The sequence below is a fragment of the Salvelinus alpinus genome, chromosome 9, assembly GCF_045679555.1.
Source record: "Salvelinus alpinus chromosome 9, SLU_Salpinus.1, whole genome shotgun sequence".
Classification (NCBI taxonomy): Eukaryota; Metazoa; Chordata; class Actinopteri; order Salmoniformes; family Salmonidae; genus Salvelinus; species Salvelinus alpinus.
Genome location: NC_092094.1, coordinates 79470030 through 79493526, shown reverse-complemented (window position 1 = coordinate 79493526; position 23497 = coordinate 79470030). Strand labels below are relative to the sequence as shown.

The window sequence follows — 23497 nt, the reverse complement described above, 5'->3', positions numbered from 1 at the left end:
CGGATGGCGAGAGCAATCAAAGAGTCCACGCTGGAAGGAACCTCCCGGGAGAGAATCTCATCCTTAACCTCAGCGTGGAGTCCCTCCAGAAAACGAGCGAGCAACGCCGGCTCGTTCCAGTCACTGGATGCAGCAAGAGTGCGAAACTCTATAGAGTAATCCGTTATGGATCGATCACCTTGACATAGGGAAGCCAGGACCCTGGAAGCCTCCTTCCCAAAAACTGAACGATCAAAAACCCGTATCATCTCCTCTTTAAAGTTCTGATAAACGTTAGAACACTCAGCCCTTGCCTCCCAGATAGCTGTGCCCCACTCCCGAGCCCGACCAGTAAGGAGTGATATGACGTAAGCGATCCGAGCTCTCTCTCTTGAGTATGTGTTGGGCTGGAGAGAGAACACAATATCACACTGGGTGAGAAAGGAGCGACACTCAGTGGGCTGCCCAGAGTAACATGGTGGGTTATTAACCCTAGGTTCCGGAGACTCGGAAGACCAGGAAGTAGCTGGTGGCACGAGACGAAGACTCTGAAACTGTCCTGAGAGATCGGAGACCTGAGCGGACAGGGTCTCAACGGCATGGCGAGCAGCAGACAATTCCTGCTCGTGTCTGCCGAGCATTGCTCCCTGGATCTCGACGGCAGTGTTGCGAGGATCCGTAGTCGCTGGGTCCATTCTTGGTCGGATTCTTCTGTTATGCTGGTGAATGAGGACCCAAAAGCGACGTAATAGTAACAGAGTCTTTATTCCAGTATTAAACAAATAATGATTCTCCTGGATATAATCAATAGTAAATCCAAAACAGGAAACTGAAATCCTCTCGTCAATAGAGAGGAACGACTGGAGACGCGACCACAGACTGCAGGTCGCTTCGGGAAGGCACTGGCCGTAGCTGACATAGACACCTGCTCACACGCAGCATCTGAAGAAGGCAAAGAACACGACAGGGCGGAACAAGGACACAGGAACAGCAAACATCAAACAAGAATCCGACAAGGACAGAAGCGGAAAACAGAGGGAGAAATAGGGACTCTAATCAGAGGGCAAAATAGGGGACAGGTGTGAAAGAGTAAACGAGGTCGTTAGGAGAATGAGAAACAGCTGGGAGCAGGAACGGAACGATAGAGAGAGAGAGAGCGGGAGAAAGAACCTAATAAGACCAGCAGAGGGAAGCACAGGGACAAGACATGATAATCAATGACAAAACATGACACCATTCCCATGTCAGTGTCATCATAAACTGTTCCTCTCTGTCAGTCAATGTCTTATTGTCTTTCAGGATGGCGCATGGAAAACTCAACGGGAACATGACTTGGACATTCCTCTGCTAAAAACCTCAGTCACCTTAATTTACAGTGCTTTCAGTATTCAAACATTTTGTTGTGTTACAGCCTGAATTGTATTCAATTTTGATTTTGTGTCCAATGATGAGTACCACTCATCATTTATTCAAGCATGGTGGTGGCTGCAATATGTTATGGTTATGCTTGTCATTGACAATGGCTATGGAGTTTTTTAGAATAAAAAGAAATGGAATAGAGCTAAGCACAGGCAAAATCCTAGAGGAAAACCTGGTTCAGTCTGCTTTCCAACAGACACTGGGAGACAAATTCACCATTCAGCAGGACAACAACCTGAAACACAAGCCAAATATACACTGGAGTTGCTTACCAAGATGACATTGAATGTTCCTGAGAGGCCTAGTTACAGTATTGACTTAAATCAGCTTGAAAATCTATGGCTGTCACGATCGTCATTATGAATGGACCAAGGTGCAGCGTGGTAGGCGTACATTTTCCTTTAATAAATGAACACCGAACAAAAACAACAAACTACCAAACGAAACGTGAAGCTAATAATAGTGCTGACATGCAACTATCCATAGACGAGATCCCACGAAACACAAAGGGGAAATGGCTGCCTAAATATGATCCCCAATCAGAGACAACGATAAACAGCTGCCTCTGATTGGGAACCATAACAGGCCAACATAGACATATAAACCCCTAGATGACCCACCCTAGTCACACCGCGACCTAACCAACATAGAGAATAACAAACTCTCTATGGTCAGGGCGTGACAGTACCCCCCCCCCCCCCCCCAAAGGTGCGGACTCCGACCGCACAACCTGACTCAATAGGGGAGGGTCCGGGTGGGCATCTACCGTCGGGGGCGGCTCCGGTGTGGGGCGAAGTACCCACTCCGCTCGTGGACACGTCATCGGAGGAACCGGACCGTGGCTCGTCGCAGGAAGAACCGGACCGTGGGTTGTCGCCAGAGGAACCGGACCGTGAATCATCGCCGGATACTCCGGACCGTGAATTGTCGCCGAGGGCTCCGGGCCGTGGATCGTTGCCGGAGGAACCGGACCGTAGATCGTCGCCGGGGACTCCGGACCATAGATTGTTGCAGGAGGCTCCGGACTGGGAACCCTCGCAGGAGGCTCCGGACTGGGAACTGTCGCCGGAAGCTCTGGACTGTGGAGGCGCACTGGAGGCCTGATGCGTGGGACCGGTACAGGTGGCACCGGGCTGATGACACGCACCTCAGGGCGAGTGTGGGGAGGAGGTACAGGACATACTGGACTGTGGAGGCTCACTGGAGACACAGTACGTATCGCCGGCGCAGGATATACTGGGCCGTGGAGGCGCACTGGAGGTCTGAAGCGTAGAGCTGGCACAACGCGTCCTGGCTGGATGCTCACTTTAGCCCGGCAAGTGCGGGGAGCTGGCACAGAACGCACCGGGCTGTGGATGCGCACTGGAGACACATTGCGTATCTCCGCAAAACATGGTGCCTGACCGGTCACACACTCTCCACGGTGAGTACGGGGAGTTGGCTCTGGTTCAAAACCTGGTTCCGCCAACCACCACGTGTGCCCCCCCAAAAAAAATTTTGGAGGCTGCCTCTCGGGCTTCCGTCGTGGCCGCGAACCCCGGTGTCGTCGTTGTTCCTCCCTTGCTGCCTCCATCTGCTCCCATGGAAGGTGATCCTTTCCAGCCAGGATCTCCTCCCACGTCCAGGATCCCTTACCGTCCAGGATGTCTGCTCCTCCTGGCCACGCTGCTTGGTCCGTTTGTGGTGGGATCTTCTGTCACGATCATCATTATGAATGGACCAAGGTGCAGCGTGGTAGGCGTACATTTTCCTTTAATAAATGAACACCGAACAAAAACAACAAACTACCAAACTAAACATGAAGCTAATAATAGTGCTGACATGCAACTATCCATAGACAAGATCCCACGAAACACAAAGGGGAAATGGCTGCCTAAATATGATCCCCAATCAGAGACAACGATAAACAGCTGCCTCTGATTGGGAACCATAACAGGCCAACATAGACATATAAACCCCTAGATGACCCACCCTAGTCACACCCCGACCTAACCAACATAGAGAATAACAAGCTCTCTATGGTCAGGGCGTGACAATGGCAAGACATGAAAATGGCTGTCTAGCAATGATCAACAACCAACTTGACAGAGCTTGAAGAATTTTTAAAAGAATAATGTGCAAATATTGTACAATCCAAGTGTGCATAGCTCTTAGAGACTCACCCAGAAAGACTCACAGCTGCCAAAGGTGATTTTAACATGTGTTGACTCAGGGATGTGAATTTTTATGTAAATGAGATATTTCTGTGTTTCATTTTCAATACATTTGCTAAAATGTATAAAAACATGTTTTCACTTTGTCATTATGGGGTATTGTGTGTAGATGGGTGAGAATTGTTTTTATTTAATCCATTTTGAATTCAGGCTGTAACACAACAAATTGTGTAATAAGTCAAGGGGTATGAATACTTTCTGCATGCGCTGCATATTCTGATCATTACCCATTTCATTACACAGCACAGAATGAAACAGATTAAAATGATTATCTTTAATGTAGACTATTTTGTCAAAAGAATGTCCGCTGCACCCCACGGTTAGTAAGTGGGAATACAGAACGCAGCTAATCTGCGACTACACCACCTATAGGTTTTGTAAATGAATCACACAGAGCTCTCAGCTTTGTCCAGTGCTTAATATAAAGACTTTTCAGGAACAACAAGCACAACAGGCTCCTGGTACAGCAGTTGAAGGTTAGGATGTGTTTGGAACAGGTGTGCAAACCTAGAGAACTTCTGTTGTTATACAGGTTGTCACGTGCTTTCAACCACAGCTCACCTCCTCTCCTGTCTTATCTGTTCTATCCCGTAGCATTCACTTATACAGCCAACAGAGGCATCGTGGCAGTTCGTTTTTTTTCTCGTTATTGCCCTGTCCATCTATTAGGACATACTGTATATGCTCTGCTTTTGGACATTTCACAATGAGGTAAACTAAACAGCCTCTCACTGCTGATGTGTTAAAGTGGTGGTGTGTGGCTGTATGTTTAGAAGGGGATTTCTAATCACACTGCACTGTGCAGGGGCTAACTCAATGCAGGGGCTAACTCAATGCAGGGGCTAACTCAATGCAGGGGCTAACTCAATGCAGGGGCTAACTCAATGCAGGGGCTAACTCAATGCAGAGGCTAACTCAATTATAGCACATACAGATTATCTTAATTTGATCACTCTGTTGTCACTGAATTTCCCTGAGCTGCAGGGAATACAGATGAGCTTCGTGATTTACAAATATTCACTGAAAACCTGCACTAACACACATTTAGATTAGTATTGCACATTCCATGGAGCCTAAAGTTGACCAGTTTACATCCTAACCACCAATCAAGCAACATTATGGACTAAACGTTCAAATCCTGTTGCTGTAGGATTATTTTGATGCGATAATACGGGTCAAATTAAGATCCTATATCTGTAATTCTAAAGTAGTGATTTCTGCAGTATGCACCCTCCATCTACTTGTGTGTGTGTGTGTATGTTTGTGTTTTTTCTTGGCCAGCAAGTCCAGGCTTGGATGCAGTCCTGTCTGTCCCTACTCTATGCAAACATGTCAGGCATTTCGCCACTTGTATGAGTGAGCTACGGTACCCCATTTTGGAAGGTTTAAAAAAAGACTTAATTAATCATGTGTGCACTGTATTTCAAATGAAATTACTATGAAATTAAATCTAATTTGGATTCTGCAATTGTTCAAGTGTTACTTAAGTTTAAGTGTTAAAGTAAGTGTTATTCATGTGTTATTTTCTAGAATGCGAAGTACTTTTTTAATGAGTAGTAAATTCTAAATACTCTAAACTGACTGTAAGATTCAGCTGGTTCCACATTCAATACTGATTTGAATACCCAGGGCTAGGATTACTGAACATAGTTGAGGTTCAAATTCATGTTGATTCTGCATTTATGTGACACTACACTTTGTGAATGTGGAATGTCTAGTTGATTAATCCATGTGTGTCTGGACAAACAGGTCTCCTTTGTACAGACACTGGACTTAACATATGCAGCTTTCAACAAATCACTGAAATGACAGACGACTACCAGTATGAATACATATGCATTTCAGGAAGTCAGTGGCTCTCTTATGAGAAACGTGGAAGTGAGGCGCTGGCGGGAATACACTGAGAACACCCAAAACAAACCCACTTCTAGGACCAACTGGCATCCACACCATGTTAGAAATAAGGGAACGTATTTATGGGTGTCTGGCAGTGGTTCACTGAGGTCCACACAGATACAACAAGGCTGCCTGGATGCCAGTGCCTTGCCTCCTGATCACCCTAGATTTCACATCCACCCACAGCAACTAGGCGCTGGATTCAATCCGTATCGCTGAAGTATCGTGAACGGTCTGCGTGAAAACGTAAAGGTCATTTACGATTGAGCCGACATATGCAGCATTTAATGTGAATTCAGTCTCCACGTACGAGGCAACATTGCCTTTAAATTTCAATCGATATATAACGTGTATCTTCCGGGATATTGGGCGATACGGATTGAATCCAGCCCTAAAGCCTGTACGGGAGACGATTGGTCCTCATCTTGAGCCACCAACTTAAAGGTGACTCTCCGGGGTTCAGACCACTCTTGTGTCCATGATCACCAGATCAAAAGGGCTTGCGTTTTTCTGCTTTCCACTTTAAAAGAAATGAAATCCAATGATGTGAAACTAATTACAGATAAGTGAAATTCTGTTGCATTCAGTGGTATAAGTACATGATAACAATATTCAAAAATGAATCTTCCATAAATTATTTGGTCAGATGTAATTTACTGTAATTACTCTCCTCCTCTTCAACTCCAGGGTAAACAAGAATGATAAAGTCAGCTACAGAAACTGAAACCACACTTAAACCAAACCTGAAGTTTTATGCAACTGTTTTCATTTTGGAGTGCATGATATAACAACTCAAAGATGCTGAACCTACATTGCTAAAAATCTATATTTTTACCATCCCTACAGATATCAATCCTATTGTTAAAGTTGTTTCAGACGAAGGTCAACACATGGAACAAAAGTGGTTAGCTTTTTCCATCCCTAATATAACAAAATCAAGATGGCTATACCAAACATAAGTCTTTATAACACATACACACATGCGCACACACACAGTATAGAGACAATGTTCGGCTCTGTTGTGACATCAAAACTCACTCTGTCTTTTGGATTCCAATGTCAGGACTTCACTATTATGCTGCTGGTAACACTGACAGATTTTGAGCTTGGCTTTTGGAGGAAGACACACGGTTCTCATAAACCCATTAATCTTGAAAGGAGCAACTGTCAGAAAACATACACTACCCCTATCCCTGACATAGAAAAGGTCTGTCCAAGGCCTTGATTTCTGGTTTGCCGGAAAATGATATCACACTGCCTCTCGATAGCAGGCCTTGAATGTCCCAGAGCACACTTTTCTGGGCTGGCCCTGCCACAGCATTCTTGTATGAACAAGGACAGCACACACTAACCCTAACAGAGGTGAAAAAACAACACTACACATACACATATTCTGAACTTATACATCTGAGGGGTACAGCTCAATGGGGATTCTCCATGCTCTGAGTTGCTCTCAAAAAGCACAACCCATGGTTGTTGCAGGTTATAAAATAGGTGGGCATGACTTCAAAGCTTCTGTCCCTTCAAGCCTGTGCTGTGTACAATTATACCGGAAAATACTTGACATGAAAACATCAGAGGAAAAGTGCAATGAATTAAAAATATAATGTCGTTACTATACAACTCTGGGGTCAATAACGTTTGTCCTTATCAAATTTTTCAATAGTACAAATCACATTTTATTGTCAAATGCTTCATAACGAAAAGATGTAGAAAAGGTGTAGAGAAACTTACCCACAATGCAGAGGAAAAAAAGTACATAATGAGTAATGATAACTTGGCTATATACACGGGGTACTTACAAGTACAGAGTCGATGTGCAGGGGTACGAGGTAATTTACGTAGATACAGTGCATTCGGAAAGTTATCAGACCCCTTCCCTTTTACACATTTTGTTACGTTACAGCCTTATTCTTAAATTGATTAAATGTTTTTTTCCTCATCAATCACACAATGCCCCATACTGACAAGCGAAAACAGGTTTGTAGAAATGTTTGCAAATGTAATTAAAAAAAAATGGAAATAGCTTCTTTACATGAGTATTGAGACCCTTTGCTATGAGACTCGAAATTGAGCTCAGGTGCATCCTGTTTCTATTGATCATCCTTCAGATGTTTCTACAACTTGATTGGAGTCCACCTGTGGTAAAATCTATTGATTGGACATGATTTAGAAAGGCACTCACCTGTCTATATAAGGTCGCACAGCTGACAGTGCATGTCAGAGCAAAAACCAACGCATGAGGTCAAAGGAATTCTCTGTAGAGCTCCGAGACAGGATGGTGTCGAGGCACAGATCTGGGGAAGGGTACCAAAAAATGTCTGCAACATTGAAGGTCCCCAAGAACACAATGGCCTCCATCATTCTTAAATGGAGGAAGTTTGGAACCACCAAGACTCTTCCTAGAGCTGGCCGCCTGGCCAAACTGAGCAATCCGGGGAGAAGGGCCTTGATCAGGGAGATGACCAAGAACCCGATGGTCACTCTGACAGAGCTCCAGAGTTCCTCTGTGGAGATGGGAGAACCTTCCAGAAGGACAACCATCTCTGCAGCCCTCCACCAATCAGGCCATTATGGTAGATTGGCCAGACTCTACAAGATTTGCTGGTCTAATGAAACCAAGGTTGAACTCTTTGGCCTGAATGCCAAGCATCACGTCTGGAGGAAACCTGGTTGGTGAAGCATGGTGGTGGCAGACGGTGAAGCATGGTGGTGGCAGATGAACGGAGCCAAGTACAGAGAGATCCTTGATGAAGACCTGCTCCAGATCGCTCAGGACCTCAGACTTGGGTGAAAGTTCACCTTCCAACAGGACAATGACCCTAGGCACAGAGTGGCTTCGGGGAAAGTCTTTGAATATTCTCGAGTGGCCCAGCCCAAGCCTGGGCTTGAACTCGATCAAACATCTCTGGAGAGACCTGAAAATAGCTGCGCAGCGACACTCCCCAAAAGTTCGGACACACCCACTCATTTCAGGGTTTTTCTTTATTTTACTGTTTTCTACATGGTTTTCCAGATTGACTGACCTTCATGTCTTAAAGTAATGATGGACTGTCATTTCTCTTTGCTTATTTGAGCTGTTCTTACCATAGTATGTACTTGGTCTTTTACCAAATAGGGCTGTCTTCTGTATGCCACCCCTACCTTGTCACAACACAACTGATTGGCTGAAACGCATTAAGAAGGAAAGAAATTACACAAATACATTTTTAACAAGGCACACCTGTTAATTGAAATGCATTCCAGCTCATGAAGCTGGTTGAGAGAATGCCAAGAGTGTGCAAAGCTGTCATCAAGGCAAAGGGTTGCTACTTTGAAGAATCTAATTTGTTTAACACTTTTTTGGTTACTACATGATTCCATATGTGTTATGTCATAGTTTTGATGTCTTCACTATTTATCTACAATGTAAAAAATAAAGAAGAACTTGAATGAGTAAGTGTGTCCAAACTTTTGACTGGTACTGTATGTAAAAGTGATATTTCTAATAACCTGTTTTTGCTTTGTCATTGCGGGATATGTCGTGTAGATTGATGAGGGGAAAAAACGATTTAATCCATTTTAGAGTAACACGGAACCCAAACCGTGCGCCATCGTGCATACATTTATTTTGTCCAACTACACCAAACGCGATCACGTCAAACAGGTTAAAAAATCTAAACAAACTCTGAACCAATGACATTAATTTGGGGACAGGTCGAAAAGCATTAAACATTTATGGCAATTTAGCTAGTTAGCTTGCACTTGCTAGCTAATTTGTCATATTCAGCTAGCTTGCTGTTGCTAGCTAATTTGTCCTGGGATATAAACATTGAGTTGTTATTTTACCTGAAATGCACAAGCTCCTCTACTTCGCCAATTAATCCACACATAAAACGGCCAACCGAATCGTTTCTAGTCATCTCTCCTCCTTCCAGGCTTTTTCATCTTTGAACTTATATGGTGATTGGCATCTAAACTTTCATAGTATTACCACAACAACCGACAACACAGTTCGTCTTTCAATCACCCACGTGGGTATAATCAATGAGGAGATAGCACGTGGGTACCTGCTTCTATAAACCAATGAGGAGATGGGAGAGGCAGGACTTTCAGCGCGATCTGCGTCAGAAATAGAAAGGAGTTCTATTTTAACCCTTGGCAACGCAGACGCTCGTTGGCGCATGAGCAGTGTGGGTGCAATAATTGAATAACATGGATTTCTACATTTATTTTGCGACGCTCGCGCACGCGACGTGTCCTGTCTGGTCAGCATGTAAGGCTATAACGTAACAAAATGTCGAAAAAGTCAAGTGGTTAGAATACTTTCTGAATGTACTGTATGTACAAATTGGTAGGGATAAAGTGTCTCGGAAACAGGATAGATAGATAATAAACACTTGCCATGCTGTAGCATAGAGAACAGTCTATAGTATAATATAAGGTGTCAGGTATTTATAAAGAAAAAAGAAAATAAGTCAATGCAATACTACATCTACAGTATGTAATCCAGAATTGTTCCATATCATGGGACAAGATCCAAGTAGACCAAACATGAGTAAGTAGCCTTCTTTGGAGTTTTAAGTGTTCCAGTAAATTGATAGCAGACCGAGAGAACACCACTCAAACCCGGCCATGCCACACTGCCAACAACCAACAATGGAATGCCAACGGCGTCACAGATTATAAAACATGTAGTTGAAACATTACAACACAAATACCTAAGAAGACTCTCCAACGTCATATGCAAACATTATCAAGCCAATTAAAACAATTGCATTGATCCAATTAGGATTAATATCTGGGTAACATGCCTTATAAACAATACACAGATGTAGCCAAATAAAGATTTATTAGAAGACTTCATCACAAATACAGAATAGATTTAGTCACAGAATCACACAAAGCCAAAATAATATTAAAGGAATAGATGAGTATGTGATCACTTCATATTGAGTGTTTCTAATGAATTCCTGTACTTTTGCTACACAAACCCATGGAACAATATCCGTTTATAATTTCGGAGGCCATCATCATCTTCTGATAGCCCATGCTCTGGTCTCATCTTGTCTATCTCGTATGTAGAGGCAGTTCTAGTAGAGGTAGTATTCGGATGCATTTTGTCCAGGTAGTAATCTAATAATCAGAAGAAACAGAAAAAGGGCAAACATTATGATTATCTTCATTCACATTACTAGTTAAAAAAAAAAAAAAAACACACTACCTGATTCAACAATCTGACCATCATCCCTCAGCCATTGCATTCATACACACTGTATCTGTGTGATCCCTTACACGTCTTTGCAGTTATTGCATTCCGTTGTTGCTAATTAGTTTCATGCTAGATGAGGTTTGAGAGAGGATCATGTATCTTTGTCTTGGTTAACCCCTACGTCAGATGTTACACACAGGCGTGTCTCATTATGATCCTCTGAGATAATATTTCCATATGGACAAATTGAATTTGTGGTCACTGATTGCTGTGTTTTTATCTTTATAGAGGACACTGTTCCATTCTCTCCAGATATGCCTCTCCTTGTGTGTATTACAGTAAGCCTTCATCTACTAAAGCAGTGAATTCATTGTGGGACTCAACTATCTGTGAGTAATGAAAATAGCTGCTTTATTGTTCTGTTTACCAGATATGCCTCGCTGATGGGTACGTGAGAGTAGTGTATAGGGTGGTGGGAGGGGGGGGGGGCGGGGGGGGGGGACAAGTCTAAATAGACAGAGATCAAACTGGGAATGTTAACAATCACCCTGTTCATATTTTCTGACCACATTTTATTGGATCACAGCACAATAAATTAAAAAAAGACCTATTTTATATTTTCCTTGATATATTTCCATGTTTAATGAAAGCCAGATTTGTCCGGGAATATTTAGCAACACTGTCATGGATTTCAAGTGCAGCCAACACTATAGAATATAAACAATGAAGCATGTTATGGATTTCAAGTGCAGCCAACAATATAGAATATAAACAATGAAGCATTACCTCAACTAACCTGTGCCCCCACACATTGACACCTGCATATAGGCTCACTACTGTTATTTTATTGTTTCGCTTTAATTATTAGTTATTTTTATGTTTTATTTAAATTTGTTATGTTTTTTTTGTTTTACTTCAGGTTTTTTTAGTAAATACTTTCTTAACAGTTATTTTTCTTAAAACTGCGTTGTCGGCTAAGGGCTTGTAAAGTAAGAATTTCACTCTAAGGTCTACACCTGTTGTATTCGGTGCATGTTACAAATAGCTGGTCTTTTATTGGTGCCATAGGACACATACTCACAAACACACACACACACACACACACACACACACACACACACACACACACACACACACACACACACACACACACACACACACACACACACACACACACACACACACACACACACACACACACACACACACACACACACACACACACACACACACACACACACAAATTTCCAGCACTTACCAGCCATCTCTGCCAACAATGTCCATTAATTCCAGTAAAGGAAATACAACATGAAGTGGAGCCATTTTAGTCCACAGCCATTCATTCTTGTTTTTACACTCCACAGTACAGATAATACACATTTAACAAATGAAATCTAAATGGGTTCACTTGCAGGCCCAGCTGTGCTACATTGTGAAGAATATTTATTTTGGGACAGAATATGTTTTTTTCTGTGTATAAAAGCTTGGTTTCTGAGATGGAGGAGTACTGTACAAATCTAATATATTTGCCCGAGTGGGTTTTTGGATTGCTGCACATACAGCCTAGAAATCAAAAGGGATGCATATTCCTACACGGCTAGACAAGGCTCCCTCCCCATGTAACAATTAGACTCCCCTCTGCACACGGGACGTGTTTCGAAAAGGTCACAAGCAATTACCCAACCTGATAAAAGCTGGCATGTCTCACATGGCACTGCACACTCTCATTAGGCGTGTACTGCAGCCTAGAGTGGGTCTCTGGGCCATAAAATCCCTGTGTTGCTCCCTGCCTTCCAACCCTCCTCTAATAGGTCTGCATCCACCAGCGTTAGCAGCACAAGGGAAACTACACATCACCTCTGGATCAGATATGAGGGGAAAGGAGTACTGGCAAACACTGTGAGAGGATGAGGGCCTACTGTGCATTACTGTGCTTACTCAAAACCTGACAAGGGAAGGACATGGTTTGTCCCCAATCATAAACACAGGCTTAATTTGTATGGATTTTTTTTTTTTAAAGATGGAATTAATAGAAATAAAAGAGTATGATTATTATGTGTATCTATGAATATAGTCATACTCATGAACCATATAGGTTCATATAGGTTCCATACAAATTCAAGCCAAAGAGGAGATAAAGGCATGGGAGGAGTCTCTAAACTGCACCAATAGGCAACAGAGATCATTTACTGATGTGATCCATGCACAGGATACCTTGCTCTCGGGGCCGATTCCAAACAGAATACTTGTGGGCTTATCCAAATTCAATTTTAGTACACCCAGTTTTACACTCTCTGGCCCATGTCGATCCTAGTGTGCTGGATGCACTCAGTGTGGACCCTGTCTAACACTTTCCATACTGAGGTATGAGATCACAAAACTCACAAACACTAAATCAAAACCGGAGGCACAACGGGTCTTCAATAAAACACCATGGCCCATCAAGTAGAAAAAGGCCGTTTTAAACCTTAACTAATAGACAATACTCGTATACATCTGCCTTTTCAACGCCTGAAGGCCAAATGCATGGGGACGATTTTTCCGCTAGTAATTCATAAGAAAAAGTTCAAAATGTGTATCATGCTATTAACAGTTCATTTAAATCGAGCATCCTATTATATGAAAATATGATTGATATAAATATCACACACACACACACACACACACACACACACACACACACACACACACACACACACACACACACACACACACACACACACACACACACACACACACACACACACACACACATACAAATAAATAAATAAAATGTCAATTTCAAAAAGGCACAATGCAATGGAGAAATTGGTATTAGGCTAATATGTAATATTGCTAACTAAAAATGCCCGATACGCTATAGTGAATGAAGTTGTGGATAAGTGCAATTCATTATTAAACAGTCGATTTGCATATGTTTCGTCTATTCCACTGGGAACAAGGGCCAGTAATTTCACTAAAGAAGAAAGAAAAGTAATTTAATTAACGTATGAACTAGCCTCCACTATATGAAAACTAAACATCTAAGAAGTCTTTCATTCACGGATAAGATCATGCAGACTTGAAGAGAGGATTCCTTAACGTCACTTGAAACCAAGATCAATCAATACTGAAGGACTGGGTCTGTGCACCTGCAATTTTCAACGGTGTTCAAATACAAGTTAAAACAAGCGACGGATATCCACCCAGATTTGTTTGCACCTCTCTATCATTGAAAACTATGAATAAACATTTAAAAACAATGTATCAATTCATGGAGGAGACGAGGCATGTGTTGACAGTAAACCATAGCAAGAAAATGTTGATTTCGTTTAATGGCCAGATATTATTTCGATGATCAATCGTTGAAATAGGCAACTTTTGGAAAGATTTCTAAACGAAATATAATCGAAAATGCAACTTAACCAAATGTAAGTGGGCGAGCTGCAAAATCGAAATTTCATGCAAAATCGAAAAATAAAATAAAATAGAGGAATAAGACGGGTTTATTCAGAATTGCTGGTGCATGGCGATGTGTTTTTCTTTAGGAGTAAACGGTGGAGGGGAGTGATCAGTAAAAAAACGATGCATTATCGTTTATTACGCATAGGCTTATCTATTGAGCAGAATATGGTCTGTCTGCGAGAATAGGCCTAAGTAGTTTTAAATACCGGACTACCGTAAGACCTAAAGCCTAATACAAGGCTATATGATGTACTTTAAGACGATGGTGAATACCTACATTAACGTGTGAAATATAATTAGCCTGCAGTGTTCAGAAGACGCAACTAAGGTTACAAAGGTCTCCGCTTCAGCTAAACATACTTATAAGCCTGATGTGTGCACGGCGTTTAATGCGTAAGGCATTGAGAACACTACCCATAGGCCCTACATGTACAGTGACGAAACCGCCAGTTTGCCGAAAACGACAGCTTCCTTGCAACACATCCAGTGATGCGGTGGTGATGCGTGTGCCAAACTAAAGTAAGCGCATACCAGCCTCCTGCGTCATGGGTTGTAACCACAGAGGTGACATGAGACGAGAGGTGGACACCTGTTGGGACCCAGGTCCGCGCGCACGCTGGCCTTTCTCCAGCCGCTACCACAACTGGAGAATGTGCTGGTTTGAGGCGCTCGAGACGCTCGAGACGAGGATATAGCCCATACAGAAACACCAACTTTTGAGAAACTATTCGATCAAACTAGTAATGGAAAAGCATAACTTTTTGGTGTCAGTTCATATTTTTGTTGGCGTGATGCCAGTCATTAATGATTGAAATGATGCATACAAATTGAACTGAGACACATCTAACTCCTGGAAATCAAACATGAGAGACAAGAGATGTTTTGGGCTGATTCATTATCTAAAATATATTATATTTCAAGTCTGTTAGAAAGTGAGAATATCTTTTAACCGTTACAAAAACTACATTTAATTCATGCAAATGTTCATCGATTCACAACGGGCATTTAGGGAACTTCATAACTGTTTTGTCAGGTGACTTTTGCAGCGCCACAGTTGAACATGACCTTCCTACTTTACCAGCAGGAGGTCATTCTTCTCCCAAACATGTATTTAGGCACTTTTTATCAGGAAAATGCACAAAAAAAGACTCCATAGACCTAGAAAGACTTCAGTCAATTTTGAGGGCCTTTATGTACATAATGCAATATTGAAAGTGTTACAACTATTGTGCAATAGGTTAGCGAGCATAGGCGTATACAGTGTATCTGTCACTACATTTTACTGATACAATCGTACAGCCTAAAATAATATTACTCCCTAGTCCCTTTATAAAAGTAATAATTATCCTTTTCAATTGATCATTGGTGCTTATTTATCTAGTACGCAAATATGCAACAATTTTAAAGATTATTTTTGCATATACCTTTCTCTACAGAGATAATTAAAATATTATACGTAATTGGCCTTTGATTGACGAAAGCACAAACTCGAAAATGTTCAACTAGTTACAGGCTACAGAAATAATCAAATGTAAATCATATGTTATTAAACTTCCATGTAGCCTATTGCTTATAATCACACTATACATGTTGCATTGTTTTTGAATTTTCCAGAAAAAAAGGAAGATTAATAAAAAAAAAATTATGTAAACCTACTTGACCAAATATCGAACGGTGCTAATAGTAATAAATAATTATTAATTAATTTTCAAAGCTATGGATAAAAGTTTAATTAGCTTGTTGAAATTATATAATATTGCCTGTTCAATTATTTTTTTTTTTCATATTTTCAGCGTCAAAGTGCAGACGTTTAAACGATTATCTTCTCAGACATGCCTTCATAAAGACACAATGCAAAACTCGAATGAAAATAAATATACTTTGTCATTTGGTTATTGATGAAAGTCGACCCATTGATTTGTAATTTGCCCTGTAGATTTAGTAAGCGGCTGAATCAGCTCTATACCAGATAGGCCTACCAGTTTTACCGTGCCTCCAAAGTAAAAATTTACTCGCAATACATTCGAATACAGCTCGTATTTAAACTTAAACTATTTTACGTTGTCGTTCTTGTCAAAAAAGTTTCTGAAAAATATATTTGAAACATGCATTTATACCTGACACATCACGACATGTTTGTGTTCCAGTGGTCCTCTTAGCCAAATAATCTGCCCAGTTGTGGCAGTATGTTGGAATCTGTTAAAACTAGATGACTGCACCCGAGGTGTAATTCCTATTCTTTCCAGATGAGGGATGAGTTTCTGTTGGGCAGTCCTATGGATTTATAAAATACTTTTTTAACAGAATTCCACAGAATCAAAGCAAAAGCCTGTCAATAAGCTAAACAAAACAGATAGATCGACCTAATGTAGTTCTGTCGCGTATCACTTCATCAAGATAGTCAATAAATTATGCTAATTTCATTGAGAAACATTCCATTTTTGCATTGTATGCATTATGTTTGATTTCCTATTTCTGGCAGACAACCTGGAGAGCAGTGAGCATCAATATCACACGAACTGTACTTTTACTGTAACTGTACCATAATGAGCGATCGCCCTCTCCTCTTATTTCGCCTCCATCCAAGGTTGCTGTGGTGACCCAACCTGATGTTTTCCATGTGTCTCGATCCCTTTAAGACCTGTAGTGAACTGGCCAAGAAAGAGGGGATAGTGACACTGCACCTTGTTACCGTTGGGTCGACTGTTAACTTTTACCACTGACATTTTGCAAGCTTATAAACGATACTTTTTTAAACTTCCACAGGAAACACAGAGAACATGCTGTGATAATGTTAGCCTCTGGAATTCAGTCAATACCCTATAGACTGGGAGCATTACAAGCCACAAAGGTATTGATTACATGGGTCCTATAGCATGTTTGATGCTAAGGATGGAGGTGTAAAAAAAATGCCTTACCAGTTAGTGAGTCCCTTGGTCTGGGTTGTAATCGAAACGTCATGTGACACTATTCTATTAGCCCATGGTCTGCTCGTTCTGGCGTCTAATGGCTCGCGGATCAAATCATGGGCTTCAGCTCAGCTCCCAGGTGTGACGCACGGGCGGTCAGTTTGTGCCCGCAATGCCAAAAAACAAACACATGTAAACATATGGTGGCATTGTAAAGCATACTGGAAAATATATTAGTAATTAAAGACAATTGTAATAACCTAATAATCGGCATTACAATATAAATACATTGAGGCGGCAGGTAGCCTAGTGGTTAGAGCTTTGGACTAGTAACCGAAAGGATGCCAGATCGATTCCCTGAGCTGACAAGGTAAAAAATACTAATCTGTCGTTCTGCCCCTGAACAAGGCAGATACCCCCTGTTCCTGGGCCATAATTGAAAATAAGAATTTGTGCTTAACTGACTTGCCTGGTTAAAAAAATAAATATATTTCTAATCAAAATGGCGTTGGCAAATGATTGTGTAAGAAAATGGATTTAAACGATTTTGAAACATGATGTTTTAATTTAAAAAATAAACATGTAAATGTATTTGTAAATCAAACGTCATAGAAATATATAATTTCTATCCCATTCCAATATTCTTTGCAATTGCACTTTACGCACGAGCCACACCTATAACACACCTATAACAGGTTTATAACAGAATATGTGTAAGTGATCTCTGATCTTGACCTAAAGAGGTTGTTGGAGAAATAAGGAAATGTATCCAACTGATACATGTTATTTCAGTACAATGTTTTGGGGGGGTGGATACGATTCTAATGGTGCCCTGATCAAAATATATAGGCTACACTGCATGCTATATTGCCAAGTGTCACTCACAAACTATTATAAACACAATTAACATTAATGGAAGTGCCTATTTGAAGTCCATCCAAAAGCACAAGCTCACCTCATTTGAAAGAATCTCTTCCATGGTTTACAATAGTCACTCCATCTTTTCTATTTAGCCTACCAATGCATCATGTTGGATAAACGTTTTCCCTCAGACACTTCCCCCTATGTAAAACACCCAGAGGTTGAATTGAGCAAACCGGATGGTGCATGTGTGTAACAGCCTTTCCACAGTCAGGACGGCCAATGAAATCATACCAGAGCGCCAACGTAACTGGTAAAATTGACGTGGAGGGACGCGTCAAATGAATCCCAGCAAACTTCAGCCTCCAGTATAACTCAAATTTGCCTTTATCGGATTAAGATCACGTCAGTGCTATTGTACCGAGTAGTTTCTCTCAAAGCACTGTGACAGAAGATTGGAAAGAACATCGGGAGGAGACTTTTTAGAAGTCCCATTTGTTCTTTAACTTTTTGCTTCCTTCGTGCAGAAGGGAGAACCACCGCATTCAGCCATTGAGGGGCAACTATTTCAAAGCATCTCGAACCACAGGCAAATGGGTAAGCTTGCGTTAACATCGGCATGCTTCAGTGAAAGAAAGCTTATGGAAGCATAACCGTGCTTAACACGCCTGCATAACGCCAGAAAGAACCATAAAGTTGATTTCGGGGTGTAGGTAAAGTGGACAGACACATCCCTTTCCAGAACGAATGGAAAGATATGTCAATGTAAAATATTCATAATCTGGGAGTTCATATTCAATGGTTGATTAAATGGATAGTTAATGTAAAGGTCATGAAATTAATTGACATAAAACTTAAAAAGTGTCAAAAGTATCTCTAAGATCCAAGGTAAGTTAAATATAAGGTAAGTTAATATATCTTCCTGCTGTGAATAATCATCATAACAACTTGCATTAGCACGCATTGTCCATGGTTAAATTTACTGTAAGTATGGAGAGCATGAAAATAGTTTTGTCTGCTTTTCGTGATAGTTGAATATGTCCATGTATCTTCATTCCCTGCAGAGCAAACCTATGGGGAGGTGAATCAGTTAGGTGGTGTATTCGTCAATGGACGACCGCTGCCCAACGCCATACGACTACGGATAGTGGAGTTGGCCCAGCTCGGAATCAGACCCTGCGATATCAGTAGGCAACTTCGTGTCTCTCATGGCTGTGTGAGCAAGATACTAGCACGATACAATGAAACGGGTTCCATTTTACCCGGTGCCATCGGAGGGAGCAAACCACGGGTTACTACACCGAATGTGGTGAAGAACATAAGGGATTACAAACTAGGTGACCCGGGGATCTTTGCCTGGGAGATCCGGGACAGGCTTCTCGCAGACGGAGTTTGTGACAAATACAACGTGCCCTCAGTAAGCTCCATCAGTCGGATTTTACGGAACAAGATTGGAAATCTTTCCCAGCCGAACCAGTATGAGAGCAGCAAGCAAGCCCCCACACAGGCCGGCCTCTCTTACAACCACATATACCCCTATTCATACCCCAACGCTATGTCACCCAATGGCAAAATGGGCAGCGGTCCCGGAGTACCCGTGACGGCCGGGCATGTAAGCATATCAAGGGCCTGGCCATCAGCGCACACTGTCACCAACATTCTGGGTATCAGGGCCTTCATGGATCATCAAGGTGTGTAATATTGAATTTATTTTCCAGACAAATTATTGCGTGCTGATCTGAATGGCACCATGTACACACAGTTATAACCCATTTTCCAATAACTTTCCAAGTACATTTGGGGTCACTGGTTCGAGCTATTTGACGTGCTGTTCAGTTTATTACTCATTCCATGATGAATTGATTTATACATCCTGTTTTGACGTTAGTTCATCAGGGAGGAAATTTGCCCTATAAATCTTTGTAGGCCTTGGTTTGGTGCCTCACAAGGAAAACAACTTACGCTGTAGGTCTACTCACTCGTGCCTGTAGGCAAACACCTTGCTTGGGCTAGGATACTTATTAAAGCCTCCTCGTTCCCCGTGGGACCTAAGGTCAATATAAGGTCCTACTCGTCATGTTTTTAGTGATGTGTTGCCTCGAGGCCCCAGATGGATTGTTAGCCATGCCAGGGCTGCAGTTCTGCCATCAAATAAACGAATTAAGTTAGCAAATAGCCTAGCATGTAGCCAATTTTGAAAGGGCATAGTTGTGACACATTCTTTAGAACGACGTGATATAATAATATATCATTTTATGTGACATTGACAATTTCTGCTTGATATGAACGTGTGATAGCTTTGTTGCATTTATCCCATTCCCTAGAGATTCCTGACCAACTCTATATAAAGTTCTGGATTCAGAAACAAAAACAACAGGCCTTGCTTGGATTCGCACAATTTGGCAAACTATTCTTCTCTTTAAAACATATTGTTTTGATAGCATTTTAAGAAATATAGCCGATATAACGTACAATATTAAGTAGAACATGTAATTTAGGTCCCGTTTAATATTTTAGAGTCACTAAGGCTAGGCTACTGTGTTTATATTGGATCATTCGATAGGCCTGGTGATGAAAAGGCCTATCTGATCAACAATAGATCAGAGACATTTTGATCCGACATAAAAAGTGCAATTTGCTGTTTCCTAATCAGCTATTGCTGGAGCAGAGGGATATCCACCGAAAATGGAGGACTGGAGTAATGTCAACAGAGCGACGTTTCCCTCTGCTCATGCAGTCAACGGAATTGACAAATCAGCCATTGATGCGGACATAAAATATGCACAGGTAAAAACAACAAGGACTCCTATGAATGCAGAAGACTAGCTGCGTCCTGTATCTACAGAGAGACTGGGCTCGAAGTGTAATATAGTGTGTATTGAAAGGAATTAGTCTGTTTAATAAAATATTGTTATTCTCAGGTTGTTTCAATTTCCCCCCCCAAAATTGTAACGTTTCCTCCAGCATTTTTCAAAGCAGATTAATATAATTTGGGTTGAATGGATATATAGGCCTACACACTTAGGTTACGTCATAGATGTGACAATGTTTCGTTCTGGGAAACCTAAATCTGACATTTTCTGCGTTTGTTTGTATTTTTTGTTGCAGCCTTCATCAACATTATCCAGTTATGTCCCATCTTGTGCCTACTCATCTTCGAACCAGTACGGCGTTTATAGTGGGCCAGGTAGCTATGTGACCCCTGGACACCATTGGCAGTCCCAGAACTCGAGTTTGTCCCTCCCAAGCAGCGGCATGACGATGCACGCGGGAGACATACACTCTTCAATGGCGTTCAAACATCCATCGCGAGAAGGTAGGCGATATATTGTTTGATAGTGTTCGGTTCTGATCACAACTGCGATAACGTAGTTTTAGCGTAATTTGAAAATCACTGGCAGCTGACTCGTTTCCCTTAATTTTTCCTTAATCTACGGAAAAATGAATCGTTATTTTAAATTCAATAACAGAGTGTAAAATACAAATTAAGTTAATATTTTCTTATTTTTATTTTCTTTATATAGCCTATCACCCCCCCCCCCCACCCCCCACACACACACACACACATACACACACACACGCTTATTAGGCCACGATTAATCTAGCAGCAGTTGTCTAATTGTGGAAATTAAATTATGTTACTGTCAAGCCTCTCAATATGTATCATGGAGTACGAATAATGGGAGACTCAAATCTAGGGTATTAGTGTAAAAGCAATGTAGGACAACATTTGGGTCTTGAAATTGTAGCAACCTAAAATATTGATGTAGCTACAATTGCATTAATGGCGCGGACCTATAGTGAATACATATCGATAAATACGAAATATTTTAGGCTGAGATAGGCCTAAATATGTCCTTGAAATAAGTGATCTCGGTTGAATGATCTCGGCCCTTATACAGGTATTTTAGTTATGCTTCGATTAAAACGTTTCCTTATCCTTTTTATATTGATATTTTAATTTCTAATTAATTTATGAAGTTAAACAAAGTGTTCTAAAAAGTTTGTTATTAGCCTACATTTACAGATGATATGACGTTGACGAAAATGATGCCTATGCATGGATAAATTCAAATGATCGAGGTGTGAACCCGAGAAGACGGAATTTGAACGTTATATTGCAGCTTGCGATAAATGTTGTCAGTATATAAATGAAAAGTGGAGGCCTAAAATGTAAATGTCATGTGAAGGTTAAAAAAGGAAAAAAATAATTGCGTCAAATAATGTATGGATAATTAAAATATGGTGTCAAATGAATAGCCTTATAGCCTAACATTGACTATTATTAATATTATTGTTATAATTATTATTTATAACCTATTTTGTATTTAAATGTTGCATGCATGGTGTAGTCTTACTTTCAGGTATGTAGGATATAGGCCTAAGAGAAAACTGTTTCGTTTTTTAATAAATATTGCCATTCTTTCTGAGTTTTGCTGAAGTAAAGAGTAATTGCTTGTGTGCTATGCAAACGTCTCCTGTTTATGTTCTGCAGGAGACAGAAAGCCCACCAGTCCACTAAGCAAGCAGCAGCAGCACGAGGCGTTGAGCAGTGTACACGGACTCAATCTCCCTACCTCATCCTCTTAAGCCAGGGAGCTCGTGCCGCAAACCGAGGACTCAGAATTTACAATTGGCCTATGTAACGAGCTGCAGACCCTGCCTTACCTAATTGAATGCATTTCAAGAATTCAAACAGTAAGTGGAAGCACTATTTATAATTTGTTTGCCAAAGTGTTAAATATTGAATGGGCCCTTATAGCCTGACGCATATGCATACAAATGTAGCCAACCATAGATGACCTACAGTCGATATGTAGCTTTACGAATGTAAACGTATGAGGACTAATGTCCTCATAGTGGAGGTGGCGGTTGGTGGTTTTGTCATATTTTCATTGAAATAACCTACTTCATGTATATTTCTGTAAAATACAGGATTTAAATGGAATAATGTCTGTCATTGATTTTTCATTTTGCTATAGTCTAAATAAGGGGTCGCATTGACAATTGAACTATATCCTGTATACGCAAAACATTATATTTTCTTGATTGGTTTCAAATCTGGTTTCTGCATACAAACTCAACGATGTGAACAAAGTGATGAATTGTAAATGTAAAATAACTGCAAAAGCTTTAATTATATATTTTTATAAATCCATTGTAAATATTCTAAATAAAGGCATTATAAAAAAAGAACTGCTCCCGTCATGAATGAACATGCCAAACACATACTGCAAAACATTTTTCTAAGTCACATGTGTTTGATAAGCGATTTAATGCTCAGATATGATTTCGCTGAGTGCCACAGAACAGTAAAAAGTTGTTGAACGTAGAAATTAGATTTCGATAGGCAGCAAGATGGCCAAAATCGATATGCGAAGTTATCGGTATGAGTGAAATCACTGCAGATAGCATCATGCTGGGCCAACGTGTGGGTGCTAATCCTTTTTCCCCTCGTGGGCGCCTTGCTTCTGTGTTAATGGAGCTTACTGCATTCGGCGCCTCCAGTGATGGTATCTTGGCTCCTTCTGGATACTTGCCATGAGGCAAATCAAATAACCGATCAAGTGCATGTTATTTTGCAA

At 41.1% G+C, this 23497-nt stretch overlaps 1 protein-coding gene and 1 long non-coding RNA gene across 2 annotated transcripts; one reads left to right on the top strand and one right to left on the bottom strand.

Annotated features, from left to right (window-relative positions):
• Window positions 1-10321: 10321 nt before the first annotated feature.
• On the bottom strand, window positions 10322-17445 carry LOC139530692 (uncharacterized). Its single transcript, XR_011666103.1, has 3 exons — window positions 17061-17445; window positions 16685-16793; window positions 10322-10622 (listed from the first exon to the last, which is right to left on the bottom strand). It is a non-coding gene; the product is annotated as an uncharacterized lncRNA (long non-coding RNA).
• Window positions 17446-18174: 729 nt separating this feature from the next.
• Window positions 18175-23114, top strand: LOC139530691 (paired box protein Pax-1-like). The gene is made up of 5 exons (XM_071327319.1): window positions 18175-18509; window positions 18977-19603; window positions 20566-20699; window positions 21021-21228; window positions 22408-23114. Exons 1-5 carry the CDS (start codon window positions 18506-18508, stop codon window positions 22500-22502), a joined length of 1068 nt encoding a protein of 355 aa, XP_071183420.1. The 5' UTR covers window positions 18175-18505; the 3' UTR covers window positions 22503-23114.
• Window positions 23115-23497: the final 383 nt, after the last annotated feature.

Bases quoted from the DNA above. Each gene is read 5' to 3' on its own strand.
- LOC139530691 (XM_071327319.1), top strand. The intron at 19,604-20,565 runs GTGTGTAATATT...TTTCCTAATCAG, and splicing joins GGCCTTCATGGATCATCAAG to CTATTGCTGGAGCAGAGGGA. The intron at 21,229-22,407 runs GTAGGCGATATA...TATGTTCTGCAG, and splicing joins CAAACATCCATCGCGAGAAG to GAGACAGAAAGCCCACCAGT.